This window comes from Rhyacophila brunnea, unplaced genomic scaffold, assembly GCF_057557595.1.
Source record: "Rhyacophila brunnea isolate RB1 unplaced genomic scaffold, BYU_Rbru_1.0 scaffold_16, whole genome shotgun sequence".
Taxonomy (NCBI): domain Eukaryota; kingdom Metazoa; phylum Arthropoda; class Insecta; order Trichoptera; family Rhyacophilidae; genus Rhyacophila; species Rhyacophila brunnea.
This window is the reverse complement of record NW_028232816.1, coordinates 11,949,174-11,967,889: the sequence shown is the minus strand read 5'-3', so window position 1 is coordinate 11,967,889 and position 18,716 is coordinate 11,949,174. Positions and strand designations below refer to the sequence as shown.

At 38.7% G+C, this 18,716-nt stretch overlaps 1 protein-coding gene across 3 annotated transcripts in view; it reads right to left on the bottom strand.

Moving 5' to 3' along the window:
* Positions 1-754: 754 nt before the first annotated feature.
* The window catches only part of Dab (DAB adaptor protein), a 60,159-nt gene continuing 42,197 nt past the window's right edge, over positions 755-18,716 (bottom strand). For all 3 annotated transcript variants that reach the window (XM_085944118.1, XM_085944120.1, XM_085944117.1), the window contains 11 exons: positions 13,900-14,043; positions 12,842-13,105; positions 11,399-11,785; positions 9,129-9,764; positions 6,780-8,148; positions 5,580-5,891; positions 4,465-4,561; positions 3,722-3,865; positions 3,431-3,552; positions 2,910-2,994; positions 755-2,039 (listed from right to left, as the gene is read on the bottom strand). In XM_085944118.1, the coding sequence (XP_085800244.1) occupies positions 1,160-2,039; positions 2,910-2,994; positions 3,431-3,552; positions 3,722-3,865; positions 4,465-4,561; positions 5,580-5,891; positions 6,780-8,148; positions 9,129-9,764; positions 11,399-11,785; positions 12,842-13,105; positions 13,900-14,043 (4,440 nt within the window). In that variant the 3' untranslated portion in view covers positions 755-1,159. The remainder of the gene's footprint in view (positions 2,040-2,909; positions 2,995-3,430; positions 3,553-3,721; positions 3,866-4,464; positions 4,562-5,579; positions 5,892-6,779; positions 8,149-9,128; positions 9,765-11,398; positions 11,786-12,841; positions 13,106-13,899; positions 14,044-18,716) is intronic.

Genomic DNA, 18,716 nt, shown 5'->3' with positions numbered 1-18,716 from the left:
AATTCAATCATACATAACTATGGATATTTTTTATATATGATAGTTTGGTATAGATAGGGCTTAAAAAATGAACCGACAATGTGTATTTATGTAATCTTAATCCTACGAAAACAAATAAGTATAAATGAAAAGGTGTGTACAATTTTGTCATTTCACCCAAAGTATACCAACTATTATGGATCTGGCAGGGCTTAATTGATTTTTAAAAACCAACCATCACCATCTGTAAATTGTAGTCTTAAGTTCAATAAAAACACGTATGACTAACAAAATTTAATGTGCAGTATTTATGGCGAATCTTAACAGCCTACCTCCACCCTTCGCTACTGGCAGGCAGCCAGTGATGTCCCTAGACAAAATGCCGCCCCATTTTTTATACAATATTTTTTAGTATCCATGCTCGTGTCGTCTCTGGTCACCAAGGATGTCGAAAGCCAACGGAAGTAAACTAGACATCGCGAACCTGACAAGAAATTAAACTCCTGTTAAACCATTTATGCTAATTAATACATTATGTTACGTGTAGTGACGCTCAATCTGCCTACCCCCATGGGACATCACTGAAGGCAGCCATTTGCATTATATTCATAATGTATTCAGTGGCATCAACACAGAATATTAACTCTGCCATATTTAAAAAAACATTTTCTGCCATCAATAGCTTAAAATTATCTCTCAGCTTTATTACTCATTTTGTTACATAAGTATGTATTATGATGTCATGATGTTGGTATAAGAAATAATAAGGCACAGTAGATCAAATGAGTCAGATATATTTCTAATTAAAAGAAACATCTATACAACAGTAATATTTTTAGTAAAATGCATTTTTCGTTTCGTACAGTTTCGAAGCTACACAGTATTATGTACATACAAAAAAATAACAGGAAAATCTGCTTCATGCAATCTGTCATAATTCATTCACAGATTCGATAATAAGACGTCCGGCTCCCGCCGCATAAATAATAAATAAATATATCGTAAAACATTAATATTAATTGTATAATTGATTTCCTTAACGACTAGGGTGACATAAATAAAAAAAATGTTCGCAAATTCTCACTGTGGAAGTTGCGCAGCCATTTTGAAAAAATGGCAACATTAGGAACGCAACAATGACAAGGGTACTATAATAATCCGGCATAGCTTAAGGGCTGTGTCACAGGTTATCGAATGCGGCGAAATCTCCTCTCCGACTGTCGCGATCTGCAGCCGACCTGCTGAAGAAATCGTCACCATCGAAAGGATCACTCTCCCTCGCGAAGATATTAACGGATTCAGATTTTTTAATATCGGGATCGGGTCGAGGCCGCGCTTTGGCCGAAGACGTTCTCTGACTGCGACGTCTTTCCGGGGCGCCCGCTCCTAACCGGAAGCCGACTGTCCTCTCTGGCCTCTCCTCTTGTAAATCGTGAGGATCTTCTTCCGGGATGACTTCCGCTTCACCAGATCTCTGAATACCGTTTCTGGGTTCTGGAGAAAAATCGTCTTCGAAAAGAGTAGGAGTAGGGCGTGGGCGAGGGGATGCAGGCGACGCCGAAAGATCATCGTCAGCCGGAACTTGTTCCGGTTCAAAACGGGCAAAGTCCGGAGGGCGGATGGCCGCCGAGGGAGACGTCTTGTCCATAATTTTTTCAGGAACTTCAATATTCTTCGACATGAGAGGTACAGGTGTCTCGGCAAAATCGTCATCAAAAGGCGAACCGCGTGACCCGGCCGATTCTCGTTCAGAAAAGTCATTAGAGAAACGAAATCGTGCTCCGTTTTTGGCGGCCGGTGAATCTGTTTCAACTCTGTCAAAGTCGTCAAAGAATCGATGTCTTCGGGACCTCGGCGGAGAGGCGGCGGGGGGAGGCGAAGGGGAGTCTCCGAAGGGGGATCGTCGCGTCGGAAGCTGCTGGCGGGACGACGTTCTGGAGGAGTTGGCGGGGCGGGCACGGTGCTGCGAGGGGGCAGGAACGTGACGCGATCGCCGATCGCTCTCCCCTCCGCTACCTCCTGACCTTCTCCATGCTCGGCCGCCCATAGTTGAACTGTACCTGTGATATAAAGAGACATCATTATTTACTGTACATTCTGGATAATAAATACTTTTTATCATTACATTAACTCTCAAATTCATTATCCATTCACATCTCTATTGAGGTATTGAGGATACGAATACAATTGACATTTGCATAGCTTAATAGGAGTATTTTTCCTATCACCAAGTATACTGGAATCATTCTAAAGTTGGACCATGGGTGATTCACATGAGTATTATTTACTACAACGCCTGCTTCAATCTTCAATGCTAGCAAACTATACCACAGCGAATCGTTTCTGCCACTGTAGAATGATTCCAGTATACTTATTTATATGTGAAACAGGATTCAAACATGTACTGTAATAATAGCACAAGTACGGATTATGGTACGGATACGTGTATGGATTTACTGCCAGCAATAACGTGTAAATTAAACTATTGCGACAATACCTCTTTGTTGCAAATATCACGTGAAAATTCAGAATCCGCAAACTTTTTCGATCCATGCATGCAGTCTTGCAACTTTCACGATGATATGTGTTTACATTTGCAGTTTATTGTTATGGTCACAAAAATACGTACTGCCACCAGTAAATCAATTTACGTGTAAACGGGCTATAAATAATAATCATTATTCCTAACATTCCATTACATAATATGTTATTATTTTCATTGCAACATATCTAATTTTAATGTATTGAACAACAAGAAATATCAATATGTCGTAAGATTTCATTTACAGAATGTTTAGAACAATGTAGAATTTACAATTGCAAATTTGACTTTGATGATTTACTTCTCAACCATCCAATTATTTTATAATGCAATTTTTCATATAGGTTTAATTTAAACAGTGGTGACAATAATAATTGCAATTGTATACCTATTGACGGGATCCTCAGCTTGCCAAGGAGGCTCTCCACGTCTCCGGCTTCCTTCTCTTCTGCCAACCGTGCTGTAGCCTCGATCTAAGAATGACACCACACCCGTCAATCAGAATATATTGTGGTCACTTAAAATTATGTTAAAACTTTAAAGACAAATCTTTATGAAATAAATTGTATGGAATCGTAACCTTTAAACATAAATTCACGATGTAATTAATACGTTTACTATATTTTGTACTATTTGACAACAAGACACAAATGAATTTAATGATTTCGCAGCCTGCGGAAGCTGTGGAAAACACTCGCGACAAACATTTAGCCCCTGGAGTCATTCGCAAGAAACTTCCGTAATTCGAACATGGGTAGAAAATAGATATCATTTGTCGCGGATACAACCAACTTGCGACAAGTTTGAATAAATCTGCTGATTGTTTAAATTATGCGGATTAAGTATAATACATTTTATTTCATATTGTATCAACATTGCGATTGAAAATCTTAGAATTATTATTAGTACCATCGGATCTCCACCGTTCTTCCGAGGGCCATGCTCGCTCCCTCCGATTTTCTCTGCTTCCTAATCGACCACTGCATGGTGAAAGTCGTCTACTGCCTCCGTAACCCCGTTCCTCTGACCACCTAAGCAACGAACAGTACATTAAATAGTTTCACAAGATTTAAAAACCAATATAAATGACTATGACTAATGAGAATTTTTGACAACATTTTTAATAACGGTTGCGGGTTCGATGCCGCAGCTGGGCAAAACAAATGCGTATTGTATACGAAAATATGAGAATTCTCTTACTCGTCGTCATCATCTCTGGAATGGTGTCGTCGTCTATGTCTGTCTCTCTCGTGAGTTCTCTCCCTGTCCCTCCCGCTTCCAGAATCTCTCCTTTCCCTCGAGCCGATTGAATCTCGTCTTTCACAAGACCCTATCGACTCGTGTCTGGAAAGACGAAAACAGATTTTATTAGTTTTTATAGATATTTCACATTACTTGTGCAATGAGAAATGCTTAAAACAAACTATTGTAATAATATGATTTTCTGTAATTTTTCTGCCTTATGGCAGTTGGGACATAATAAACCGAAACCAAACATAACACATTATATCCTTGGATTAAGCACCTACTTAGGAGATTGTGTTGGTTGGGCTTGTTTTTAGATTTAAAATGAGCAAATAGTTCAAATAATCCAATATGGCAGATGAAATATTGTATAAATCGTAGTTGTAAGGCACTGGCTTCTCATATGGTGGCTGCAAGTTCCATTCTCGAGTCCAAGTCACAAAACAACTATGTGGATATGTGATTTCCTCACAGCCTTGATAAGTTTATATGATTGTTTCACTATTCTAAATTATGCTACACTATTGTCATTGGGCCTGACAAAAAAAGAGATTGCAATCAATGCGATTCATCTAAATTACAATGCGTGAAATCGAATCTGTCGAGACAATTTTTGCAGTGATATTAAAATGCATTGGGTTATTAAACGAGTACCCAGTTTACTACATTACAGCAGTTGAAACAAGTATTTTTGTTACCTTTCTCTATGGTAAGATCTTGTATGCGGCACAGCATCTCGGGGTGGTGGATCTTCTTCCCAGGGCGAAACATCTCTCGATGATGAAGATGTTTGTCCTTCAAAATAAAAAAAACCTTTAAATCTGATGAAACTCCTATCATCATTTTTATTAATGCGATCTCATTGTACATTAAGTTGGAGGTTTTCAAAGTGTGCACCTCTGCGTCCAGAGGTGAGTGTGATGCCTAAAACGTTTATCTAGACAGGCTCATTATAAACCCATGATTCTGTTTGATGGCACAGTTCGTAGCTGGTAATCTACAACGTTGCACCTGCTCGTATAGAATAAATGAAATGCAATTCAATGTGGCGATGCACAGTAAGGAAATATCATGTAGCATACTGCTCTTCCCTTATCTCAAAAATTATGCAAGGTCCTGAGGTTTTTCAAAACACCACATGATCTACAACAGTGCTGTGCACGAGGTGGCTCACGAGATATTTTTCAGTGGCACTCTTAGCTTTTCAAAAAGTATTTTCCAATTTTTAATCCATTGGCTGCTAAATTTTTTACCAAAATCATACTGAGAATTGCTAACCCACTCATAAATTATTCTGATTGAGATAAAAACAAAAATATGGTTTTATGGTTTTTAGGTACTTGTTTCTTGTACAGGGTTTAATCGAATTTTAAAAACCATCTGTAATTTGTATTATAAGTCCTATGAAAACAAATAAGTATGACTGACAAAGTGTGCATTATTTTTGTCGGTTCTCCACAGCCTTATTATGGTTTGGTCTAGGCAGGGTAGAATTTGATTTTAAAAACTAAACAATGACATCTGCAATTTGTATTCTTAGTTCAATAAAAAGAACTAAGTATGACTGACAAAGTTTAGTGCGCATTTATGTCGAATCTCCAGACTACCACCACCCTTTGCCACTGCATCAGAGGTATTAAAAACACTCGATGATAACGAGCCCCCCACGACCTGTTATCTTTTTAAAGTTATTCTGAGACCAAAATTTGGGTACTATAGCTGCCATGTAAGTGAAGGTATTTAAAAGATACCAATGAGCATGGATAAAAAGGTACGTATCAAAGCTAATATGAATTTAATGATAAATACTCACTGGTTTGCCAAGATTTGGGATTCCGTCGGTGCCGCCGTTGCGATGATCCATCTGCATAATTTCTCTGCCTGGCCTTGGGCTGCGGCAGAGGGGGCGGAGGGGAATCCTTGGAGTCGGATGACCAGGGAGAAGCCCCATCCTCGCTCTGCATGGCGACATTAGAATCCACACCGGCACCGCCACCCCGCACCAATGCCATCACACCGGGGGGATTAGGACCACCGAGGAGTGCCCATGCCGCGTCACCTCGACGATTGTTGAGGTGAACACCATCATGGCTGTCTCGGTCATCTTCTCGGGATTCTCTGCCGCCTGTCAATAGGTATACAGTCGTTAATTGTTAATTAATAAAAATAATGATGAAATAAACGATGACCGAGCCAGTTTAAGCGTCGGCTTATAATGTCGTGGGTCCCAGGTTCAAATCCTGGGTTTGGCAAATACACATATTGTATTTTAATTTGTGTTTGGAGTACGAGTATGGACCTAATAGGTTGAGCAAGTGGCTAATATCCATTTCTCGTAAAAACAAAAATCTCTTCGTGGAGGCCCATATGATCCTATTAGGATCGGATATAATAAAAAAAAATATATATATTATAACACACATAAAGCCTGGAATATTACAGGAATCCTCATGAAATTTTCCGACCATGTCCGATCCTGATGGGATCATATGGGCCTCCACAGAGTGGAGGTTTGTATTGACAGATTTTGTTTTTTTTACGAGAAATGGATGTCAGCCACTTGCTCAACCTATTAGGTCCATACCCTGACACACACAAATTGAAAAACAATATGTGTACTTGCCAGACCCAGGATTCGAACCTGGGACCCACGGCTTTATAGTCCAACGCTTATGCCACGCGGCCACCGTGGGAAATTAAAAGGTGAAATTTATCCTTGTGTTAATATTTTGTAAGTTGGCATATTGAAACAATACGGTGGCACTGCTTATAGGCGCCATCTTTATATTTTGATTTGTTTGGTAATTAACACAGTATTCGTTGTTTATCAATGTGTTCTAAATAATTATAATTCAGTGTATTTTGCCGTCTTTCTTTACATAAAAAATTATGTGATTTGTCATTTCACAGGCTACATTTGCATTATGTTTAGTGTATTGTAATGAATGTTTTGATTGTTCATGTCAAAATCATTGAACAAATATACCTATATGTAGGGCTGTTATTTTCTTACCTGTGAGTATTATTTCTGGTGAAGATCCACTTGCAATGTCACTGACAGATCCTGATACCAGCGGTGGGGGGGCAGACAGTTTCGTCGGAGACCTTCTAATCGGATCGATAATTTTCCCGGAAAGCATCTCTTTGGTAATCATCGGAGATTTCCTAAAAGCTTCATCGGGATTAGTCAGGGACAGAGAGTGATCGATGCAATCGAAGAAATCACTGTGATCGAAGCCGTCGGATTTCTCATCAGACTTTTTCCTCTCCTTGGGAACCTTCAGGGGCGCCCCTGTGTCCAGATCATCAGGTAGATCCGCACTGAGGGGCCGCGGGCTATCGTTTGCCGCTGATAGATCTCTCAAAGCAGCGTATCGATCAGAATTCGATTCTGCGATCCGCTTCTCTCTACCGTTGGCCGTTGTGTCGGCGGCTGCCGTCACGTCGATGTCTGGAGTGGGTGACAAACTGGTCTTGTGAATATTGCTAATGACATTTTTTAACTCTTCCAGTTTGGAGTTTTTAAGTGAGGGTTGGGTCGGTTTGGTCAGAGTCAAAGAGGCGGGCTGGAAAGTGAGACCACCAAAACTGCGCACGGGCGCGGGGTCACATGGCAACTCCGGCTGAGATCCGAGAGAATCCAACTCCTCGATATTTTGATTCAGAGTATCGTCAGGTAAGGGACTTTTGAAACCTTCCGCTTCGATCTCTCGAAACACGGCGTATCGATCATAAGTGCTGCGTTCTGTTTCGTTGTTGAATCCGTCGAAATCCGCTACGAAACCTACTCCGCTGCTGCTTTCGGCCGTCGTAAAATTATCTTCAAAATTAGCGACAAATTCGGAAGGCTCATCCGAAGGTCGGGGTGCTATTACAGGTGCCGGAGTCGTTTCCATTTCACTTTCGGGGGGGTCACCTGTTTTTAAATAATCGCGAAGCCGCGACGTGAGTTGCGCCACTGTCATTTTTGAGAGGCGCTCGGCGGGCATTCGTAATCGTCCGGCCAATTCGTCCATTCCGCACGTTAACAGTTGTGCCAAAGTAATATCCAGTCCGGGAGAAGGAGAGGGCGCGGGCGAAGGTGCGGGTCTCCGAGACACCTGCGGGGCGGGAGTGAGGTAGTCATCTTCGGTGGGCTGCCAATTCATGGCGGCATGGGAATACCGAGCCCCCGGCCTCCTTCTTGCAGGCAGCGGAAGCGGCGGGCCCGATGATGATGAGTCGACAGAGACTCTTTCGATTGGCTTCTTGGGCGGTAACGGCGGGGGAGGTGAGGGGGAGGGGACTGTTTGCCTCAATTGTGGCTGCGTTTGGTTGTCCCGCGGTTGCACTTTTCCAGAATGAGGTCGCTGCCTCACGGTGGATTTGGTATCGCTAGATGACTGAAACAAGAAAAGACATCCATTTATTGATGATGAATGGCAAAATATTTACTAGGCGTGTGCAGTTATGTCAGAAAAGCGCATATACAGCACCAGAAGCCTCGGTCAAAAACAAAATATACACATGTTTTTCAAACCAAAAACCAAACCCGCGAACAAATACTACTTCTGTCTATGAAGACATTTTAAGATCCGCCTACTATCTTAGCAAATTAAAAACACGCTTAATAAGACACTTGACGGCGCAGTTGTAAAACCGTGTTCACAATATTAACTCTATGAAATCCTGCACTGTGTCCTGCACGATTGAAAGAAAATATACGTGCTCTACAGTCAGTAGGAAGATTCTGGTAAACTTCAATCAATTAACATTATGCTGGTTAGATTATGTGCACCGTACGAACGACGATGAACCGGCAAAAAATGTACCATGAAATAGGGCACAGTGGCAGACTAAAAATTTGCTAGCTAAATGAATCTACTGATGACCGCCGTAATTGAGAAAGTGGCCACTTTCAATAAGAATATGCAGGGAGAGTTGTTGGAGAAGGAATAATCTCACTCCGCATTGTGGCACACCCATGATTACATAATATCAATATTTTCAAACTGTGAGAACTAACGTGAGATTTTCAATAAATGAGAATATTTCCGAAAGAGTAGAATTAATACGCTAGTCAAGTTTTATAAAACTGTATGGGTGTGGTAGATGTTCAAGGTAGGGAACTGATATTTGTCAGGGGGTCAACCCTCAACCTCCCTATTAACCAAAAAACAATCAACGGTGTTCCTAGTGGTGTGGAACGTCTTATGGGGCGGTCTAGGTGCTTATTTCATTGTTTACGGAATCTTATCTGGCTTGGCTTGTAATAATTACCCTATATTAACAATCAACAATATCATAGAATTTTCCTATTCCCCTTAGTCCAGCACCCCAAGATTATGTATTAATGCTTAATTTTATTAAAAAAAATACTTACTTCTTTGGATGAACGGGGTGAGCGGCTAGAAGTCTCGGGAGGCAGGGAAACTTGAAGTGGTGTGGCCGGTTCAGTCTGCAGAGTCACCGGAAACTTAATCTTCACCGGCTCCTCTAGTCCGATCCTGGTTTCTGGCAACGTGGTCTCCTTACCGATCCCGAGCAACTTAGGGGCACTGGGATAGTCCGATTGAAACGATCTCGTGGAAAAATCTATCGGCGCCCCATTGAACGGGTCATCTCGTAACGATTCAGCAAAGGGGTCCGTATTGTCAAAAGGATCCGTTTCAGCAAAAGGGTCAGAAGTGAACAATGAAGTCACCAACATCTGATTGGACACGTGTGACTTGGAGACGGTGACTATGCTGACGGAGCCTCCGGAATGTCTTCCCACTGAGGTTAATGTAGTTAGCAAGTCCGTTTTAGGGGGCGGCTGCTCGAAGGTGGATTGGAATGAGGAGTCTGTTGATGCTGAAACTGATATTCCACCGACCAAGTCTTTTAGAACTTTCTTGGGGGGGTTTTTGAGTTCTTGGAAGAAGTGTTTTTTGTCTACGTAAGGCTTACTCCGGCCTGTTCCTAGAGGGTCTAGATCAGTGAATACATCAAATATCGTCGAGCCACCCGATGAAGTCTCCTGCAATAAAATTGTAACAAATTATTCAATTATAGGCTCAAAATTTAACAATAGATATACCCCCGAGTAAATAATAATTCACTATCAAATTAGCATAAAACTATGTTAGCATTGACATATGAAGGGTACACGGCAAAACAGGCTCATCGAATTTTTTTCAATTTTGAGATTTAAATGACAATTTATTCAACAGAGGAAGTGATCAAGAATGGTATCATTAAAACTACCAAAATCGATTTCAATGCTTCATAAATGAAGGGAGAAGGAAGTGTAGTCAAGGCAACAAATCAGCTCATTGTGTATGAAACTGCACAAAAACGTAGGATATGTTTTTATTACGTTTTTTCACTTTTATTATATTTCAAAATAAATAAGAAATCAATATACAGTGGAACCCCAATCTATCGTTCTCGCATAAATCGTTTTCCCGCACGGATCGTTCATTTTTGAAAGTCCCGCCAAACACCCAGAAGAACAATATTAAATAATCGGGCATTAACCGTTCCCCGATTTATGGTTTTCCTCGATCTATCATCTAAATATTATGGTCCCGTAACAAATATTATCCCAATTGACCGTTTTTGTTGAATATTTTTCATTTCGCTTTCGTAGAATTGTTCATGTCGTGTCACTTTGTTTGCACAGGTCGGTCGGCGCTCAGGCTTGAATCGCATCTCGTATCACGAATTTTTATAAGTCGCAACTAAAATGCCCCCCATGAAGAAAACTAGAACTCTAGCTGATAAACTGAAAATAATTCAAGACGTCGAAAAAAATCCACGAGAAAAACGAGTTTTTTTTATATATGTATTCCGCATTTATCGTTTTCTTAGGGTCCCTTGAAAACCGTGGAATCGGGGTTTCACTGTATAAGTTCATTTACTTAATATTAAACCGATTTTTCAACCAATAACGATTTCATTCTTCTTCTTGCTCTTCTGCACAATTATCATTTTGTCGATGAGCCTGTGTTTGTTGTGTACCCTTCATATGTATTTGAGGTTGTCGAAGCGGGATACTAGACAGCGGCAGGATTTGTACTAATACACAAGATACAAGACTACATTAATTACATTGAGCTGTTGAGCACAATCCGTTCTTTATGATCGGGAATCAATTTGATAAAACATAAAAGTTTCATAAAATCTCCATAGGTGGCAAGTAGAAAAAGTAAAATCGTCAGCAGTCTTGATTATGTAAATTCATCCCACCACTATTTTTAGCAGTGAGGAGATAGAACACATCTTAATCCTTCGCTATCGAACTGTAATATTATATCATAATATTATGTTATTTTTGCGACAGTTATACCTCTTTGCGAATAAATATGTTGGTGGGTTGCCAACCATGCGAAATTCCTTTGTAGTTATTCAAATACATCCTTTCCATCCAAGACAGTCCTTTCCACGGTAACCCAGAGGAGGAAGGATTTATTTGAATTGAGGCAATTTACAACTCATTATTTTTGTATTGGGAAAAGTATATGTTTTCTAAAGACTCATTTTGACGGTAAAATACACATAGATTTTTGGTTCATATACTTGATAAAGTCTACATGTGAATGAAACAAATTATCATGTATTATCACTAAGTAAATGCTGAATACCTGAAATGTTTAATATTGTTCCAATTACCTGATGTGTATCTGTGATGGGAGGTGATGCTGTTGCCGATCGTTCCAAGACTCCTAATGAAGCCTTATCCAATGAACTCCTCTCCGCAGAGCCCCTCTCCATGGGGGCCGGGGCACTCCTCCTGGGACTGTGATGTTTGGCGACAGGCGACTGAGGCACGGCGGAGCTGACAGAGGGGGCGACAGGAAGAGAAGAGGTGGTGTTGTTATTGCAAGGGGCCACGTTAGCATTGGAGAGGGATATACTGGCCGACGATTGGGTGGAGGGGGCTTCGAAGTTGAAATGCGCTCTTGCAGGCGGGGGACTGAAGGGGGAACCGCCGTCGCTGGTGAGACTGGCCGTCGTCCGGGGGCCCCTGGCACTGCTTGGCGGAGGCGGTAGGAAGCCCTGCAATAATTGACCCGATTTAGAAACAGTTATTTTATTAAGGACTTTCATAAATCCAATTAATATTCGATGGAATCAATTGAAAAATAATTTATTGTATTTAACGCGAAACAGTGTCAAATACTATCTGTTGGACAGAAGTAAATGAATAATAATCTGCACTTGGGACAGTGAAAGTGAGTGAGTCACTATGTCTAACATACCATGTTCAGTTTATTTTAACGTTTTGGCCAGTAAACCAGCATAATGGAGCATTATAATACATGCCCTATACAGCAGTTTTTCGGTCTTGCCATTTATCGTCATTATTGTATGGGCTTGTAAGTTAATAGGATATTACAAAGTACCCATCTATCAGTGACAAAGGGTGGATGTAGGCTGTTAAGATCTGAAATAAATAGTGCACACTAAACTTTGTCAGTCAAACGTATTTGTTTTTATTGAACTAAGACTACAAATTGCAGATAGTGTATGTTAGTTTTAAAAATTAAATTAAACCCTGCGTAAACCAAGCCAAAATAATTAATAATAGTCAAAGAATAATCATCTATCTATAAAACATCTAAAATCATACATATTTTTAGATATAAGAATATTTTTTATCTATTATGGTTTATGTGAGGCAGAGAGATGATGAAGTTGAAGTGTACACTATGTTTCTTGGATCTCCACAACCTACTCCACGATAATGGTTTGGTTTAGGCAGGGTTTAATTGAATTTAAAAAAACTAACCAGCACAACCTGCATTTTTTTTTTTTTTTTAATGAAAAAAAATTAGTATGACTGACAAAGTTTAGTGTGCACATTATACGTCAGATCTTAACAGCCTACCTCCACACTTTGCCACTGCTATCTATTGTCATATAGAATTATTTTTGATATAGTTACTAGATAGATTGAATAAACAAGGTCTTGTCTCTTTCTAAAAGCAAAATAGTTAAGCAAGGACACATTGTATATTTGTATAGTGTTGATAATGATGTGAATACCGAAATAGCAATCAATACAAAAAAAACTAATCTTTAGAATTTAATATAATGACATGACAAATTTACCGGCGTGGCAGTGAAGGAGTCTCCGAACGGGTCAGACGGAGGGGTGAGCCTCTCCATCTGATGAAGGCCTCTCTGGAGTGAGCTGAGTTCTTGTTCTAGATCTACGAGTTCAGCCACGGCACCCCCGCTGGTGGACACGCGGCGGCACTCCATTGATGAGGTGCTCCCGCCCACCGCGCCCGTCGATGATGACGGCACCGCCCCACTGACACTACCCGCTAACCGAGACCTCAAACTCAGTATACTGCCATCGCCGTTTTGGGACTGGAAACAAATACATTGATTTGAAGTCAAGTGTGCAATAATTAAAATCCTTATTTGATGTTTTATTACCATTTTGTTGTACTCATTAAACACATTTAAGGGGTTTCATCAAAGAGTAAAACATCAAGAGTGAGTTTTATGAAATTTTGACATTATAAAATGTTTTGATTTTCATAGGAATGTATTTGATTTGAATGTTTTAGCCTGACTTATCCTACTTAAGACATTACAATCATTGATAAGCAAAAAGAAATATCATTATTATGGAATAGTAAAGCGCCGGCCAGACGCTCATGCTTTGCGACAAGCTTACCTGCGCAAACCGGTTTATAAAAGCCCGTGTGTATGGACGGGAAAACTGAAGCTCGCGCAAACCGAAAAGCGCTGAATATGTCTATACCGCGCAGGCAAGTCGCCGCCGTCTAGCTGGCGCATAAGAATGAATCATTTGAGAACAAGATCTTGAAAACATAGTATTTATAATGGCATGTTTAACTTTAAACTCAATTCATCAGTGCACGTTGTTCATTCAATACTTACATCTCATAATGTTTGGAACTGGCTGTTTCAATGAGTTTAACATTTGGATATTTTGACAGATGTGAACAAAAATGGTGACTTTTGTTAAAAATTAAACGATTTGCAGTTAATTTAATCACCGGTCATTTTAGCATCACTTTCATACATTTTTTTTTTTGGGTTATGTCTATAAAGAGAAGGTATTGATCAATGTTATTTTGCTCAGTCAAAGACATAAGAGAGAGCTGTGATTAATATAGACTTATTGATGATACCTTGGAAGAATCGATGGTTGCACTGGAGATGTATCTAGACGATGAAGTCACCGTTTTCCCTTCTAATTGCTGTTTGGCTAATTCTATTTCCTTTTTCTTCAATTCAAAAACTACTTGGAATAGGTCCCTCATTGCGATCACCACCTGAAAAACAAAACACAAACAACACTTACAACAAATGTCAGAAACACAAACACTTGTTATTTGATTAACATCCTAATTGAAATGATTATTAATGTCACTTTCACTTTCCGAAATGTCACCAAACTTATTAGGTATGTATTAATAACTATCCTAAGCCCACGACATGCTCAATATAAAATCGAGATATTACATATTGTCACCTACACATAACAACTATATAACTTGGATTGTGACATTGTTGGCAAATTTAATATTAAACGTAGTACGAGGGTGGGTCAATAATTCCTTAGAAAAAAGCATTAAAACAGTTTTTATTTTTGTATTTTTTTTTTATTTCTCAACATAATCTCCTTGGAGCTCAATACACTTGGTTAGACGTTTCTCAATTTTTTTTAAACCGTCAGAAAAATAAGTTTTCGGAAGGTCCTCAAAATAAGCATTTGTCCGATCGATGACTTCTTCATTTGCAAAAAAACCTTGTCCACTTAAAGTTTGGGAAAAGGAAAAAGTCACTGGGGGCTAAATCTGGCGAATACGGTGGGTGGTCGACCAATTCGAACTTCAATTCTTCAATTTTAGCCATTGATCGTAAACATGTGTGAACACGGGCATTGTTCTGATGAAAGAGGATTTTTTTCCTGTTTAAATGAGGCCATTTTTCTTCAATTTCGTTTTTTAGCTGGTCCAATAAAGATGCATAATAATCCCCTGTTATTGTTTTTCCTTTTTCCAAATAGTCAACGAAAATAATTTCACGTGCATCCCAAAATACAGTAGCCATAACCTTACCAGCTGATTTTACGGTTTTCGCCTTCTTTGGACATGGTTTGTCTTCGCAATCCACTGCTTTGACTGTTCTTTCGTCTCGGGAGTATAGTGGTGTATCCATGTTTCATCTACAGTCACAAAGCGACGAAAAAATTCATCCGGATTGCGTTGCATGAGCGACAACAGGGCTTTAGAGGCCACCACCCTATTGCGTTTATTGTCGACTGTGAGCAAACGCGGCACCCATCTTGCAGAAATATTTTTCATGCCCAATTTGTCATGTAAAATAGAAATGACGCTACCTTTTGAGATCCCTGTAACCTCAATTATCTCACTCAACTTTAATCTTCGGTCACTTAACACCATATCGTGGATTTTATTCATCATATCTGGTGTAGTCACCTCTACAGGACGTCCTGAGCGTGGTTCATCCTTTGTTGATGTACGACCACGTTTAAATTCATTTAACCAGTTATAAATAGTTGCAAGTGAAGGAGCAGATATGCCGTGAACTAAATCCAACTCATTTTTTATTTCCTTTGCTGTTAACCCTTTTATATTAAAATGTTTAATAACAGCTCTAAACTCAATTTTCTCCATTTTCCACAAGCAAATTTTTTTTTTAAATGTACGAAAAACACACAACAACCCGACCAATCTGATTGAAACTTCGCAGCATACTGAATCGGTAGTGCCGCTGCATGAAAACAAACCGCTTACAGTACTAGTCGCGCCACTTGTCGGCTTTTCTAAGGACTTATTGACCCACCCTCGTACATTACATATTGATTGAATGAATGAGTTCTTCTGTCAGTTAACAGTGGCAATATTCCAGTGGCGAAAAATGCCTGTTGGATGGAGGTGAATGATTATAACAAATGAAGCGGGGGCTACTATTATGCAATACGCTAATACCATGCTTTACGACTGAGACGCTGTCCAGGAAAGTCGACGGTGAAGCAAAATTCATGTTGATATTGCATTTCATTTATTTGAAAATCACATTTCCATGTGTACTGGGGTCAAATCCCCCGGATCTGGCAAAAATTCACAAGGTGTTTTTCAATGTGCGTTTGGACCTAATAGGTAGAGGAAGTGGCTAAATCAGTTTCTCTGTGGACGCCCATATGATCTTCTTAAGCCGCATTTAGACCTAGCGAGCGAATGTTTGTTCTTCCTCCACTTCAGCGAAATTCTCTTGACGTAAATGCTTTTTATTGAGCGAGCATAAGAATTTTGCTGGAGTGGGGAAGAACAAACATTCATTCGCTTGGTCTAAATGCGGCTTTAGGATCGAGCATGGTAAAAATTAATGCTTTTTCCCGATATTGAAAAGTATTCACCGACCATGTATACCAAAATAGAAAATAAATAGAAATCGCGTTAGAATTAAAAAAATTACATTATAAAGAATAGTAAAGTTGTACTTATAGCAAAAAGTGTACTAAAATTATCTAAACATTTCCCATGTTTGATGTCACTTTCCTTTGTTGATTTTTTTATGAATGGAAATACGACGGGAAATGGAAAAATTGGTATATCGAATCGTTTCGTTGCCGTTACTTTTAGATGTATTCATGTAAAATAAAACATAACAAAGTATACCAGAAAATACTGTTGCCAGAATGTACCAATATAACCCAGTGGTAGAGCGTTCAAATGCAAATCGGAATGCTATTGGTTTGCAGTTTTTCATTTTTCGAGTTGGCTGTGATCCTTTTTCATTACACACCAGTTAGATACACTCTACTAACGATTTTACTGTATCGCGGGTAAAAAAATCCTGTTTAATTGTCATTTTAGTTATCTGTCGTAAATATATTACTTGAGATTTAAGTATACACTACAATAACCGACAGGTATTGGTGGCAATAAGACACGGCACTTGGTCAAGATATTCAGTATGAAATTAGCCACGGATGAAACAATCCGCTGTTGTTTCATAATATACCGACACACAACAGAAGCACAGGATACTCTGTACTCCCACGGCAACTAATTTGCTAAACAAAATACATGTTCAGAGTAAAAACAAACTACATTGGATATTAAATTTCATCTATCATAATAGAGGCATTTAAAATGTATGTTTGGTTGTTATTAAGAATAAGATTTTTAAATACTTTTTTTAGTTTTTAAGTATTTGATACACTGAAAAAACATATTGAAGTGGAGAATAATATAAATTATTATACATTTGTAAAAAATATGCATGAAATTACTTAAAGGAAATACATTTTTGAATAGCTTCAGATAAGCCCTGTCCACATGGCATGTGTCTTCTCATGATTCGCCATGAGTGCATGTGGACACCTGAATAAGATCACCTGTACCTGGAATGCGCGCGGGTCAAAACGTGCCAACGTGTGGACAAGGCCATAGAAAACATTCTACAAAAAATAAAAGACCAAATAGTATTTTTCTAATACACAAAAATTTCACTTTGGTCAAATCTCCTTGTCTTATACAGGAATTGAAAAAATACTAGTCCTGCAAATGTAATACACATATATATTCTTTTTAAAGCTATAGCAGGTCAAGAGAGACAGAAGTGTTCTGAAACAGCAGTGGAGTAGTAGAAGTGAAACGATCGCATAAACACCCAGGCTTTGAGAAAACATAAATTTATTTTTGTGAAAATCTCACTTGATTTACAAATGCACAATGCAGTGTAATTGATTCACTATACATGTTAATAGTTCAGCTTAATATATAAAATTGACTTGAATGTTTTGTACATTGAATATAATAACAGCTATACTTAATCATTTTTGCAGTAAATTAACAGCAAATAATAGATAATGAAGCAGTCAGTCATATAAATGTTTAAAAACAAACAAATAATCGTAGTGCGTATCACCTTAACTAAAGCAAGTCAATGTCATTTAAAAATAGCTATTCTGCGATCCACTTAATAATCCGCTTTATGCTGATTGGTGGTAATCAAGATGAATTGAAACGAGCTCCGCGTTCCCTCGCTAAGGGGGGTTGTAATAGATACTATAAAAATCATGTAATTATAATGAAAAGTTACATTCAAAATTGTTTTAATCAACCGATATATATCTAAAAACACAAATGAAATGGTTTCTGTCACTTATTTTTTTATGATTATTTATTTAAATAATAGCATAATTTTTTTTAAATGTTAGCAGCTATAGTAAGTATTCATTTTTTTTATTAAAAAATAGGATTTTTCAAGAAAATACAAATGTTTTTAACATGAAATCCTTTTTACTTATGAAAAGTAGAATTATAATTGTTTAATATACCTAGCAATTTATATTATTTCCGGTACTGTTCGGTTATCAGGAATACAGCGGAAAGCACATTTTGAAAATAGTCGATAAACTGGATTATTTGTTAGGTTAACCTAACCAAACCTAACCTAAACTAACCATACTAACAAATAATTCAGTATATCGGGTATTTTCAAAATGTGTTTTCCGCTTTATTCCTGATAACCGAACAGTACCTTATTTCCTCTAGCTGTATTTTTGTGTAAATTATATTTAATTCGAAGTCTGATTAAATCGAAATCGTTTACAGATGCAATTGACGCGAGACGGCAAATGATGTGAATTTTGATTGACAATTGACATTGACAATTTTGCTTTACACTCTCTCTTTGTACCCCAGGGCAGTGTGGGTTGTAAAATAACCATCTGAAGTCTGAATCTAGTATCTATCCAATGTGAAACCAGTACCGTAGTGAAACAGAAGTGCAGTTAGAAGTAGAAGTGAAACAATCACAAACACCCAGATATTGAGAAAATAACATAAATATAGTGTGACCTCACCGGAATCGAACCCGGAGTCCTTGGACAAAAGGCCAGTGCCTTACACACTGATTACGAGGGCTGCATTATTCAATGTATGTTTAATTCCGAGCAAAGACCCAATGG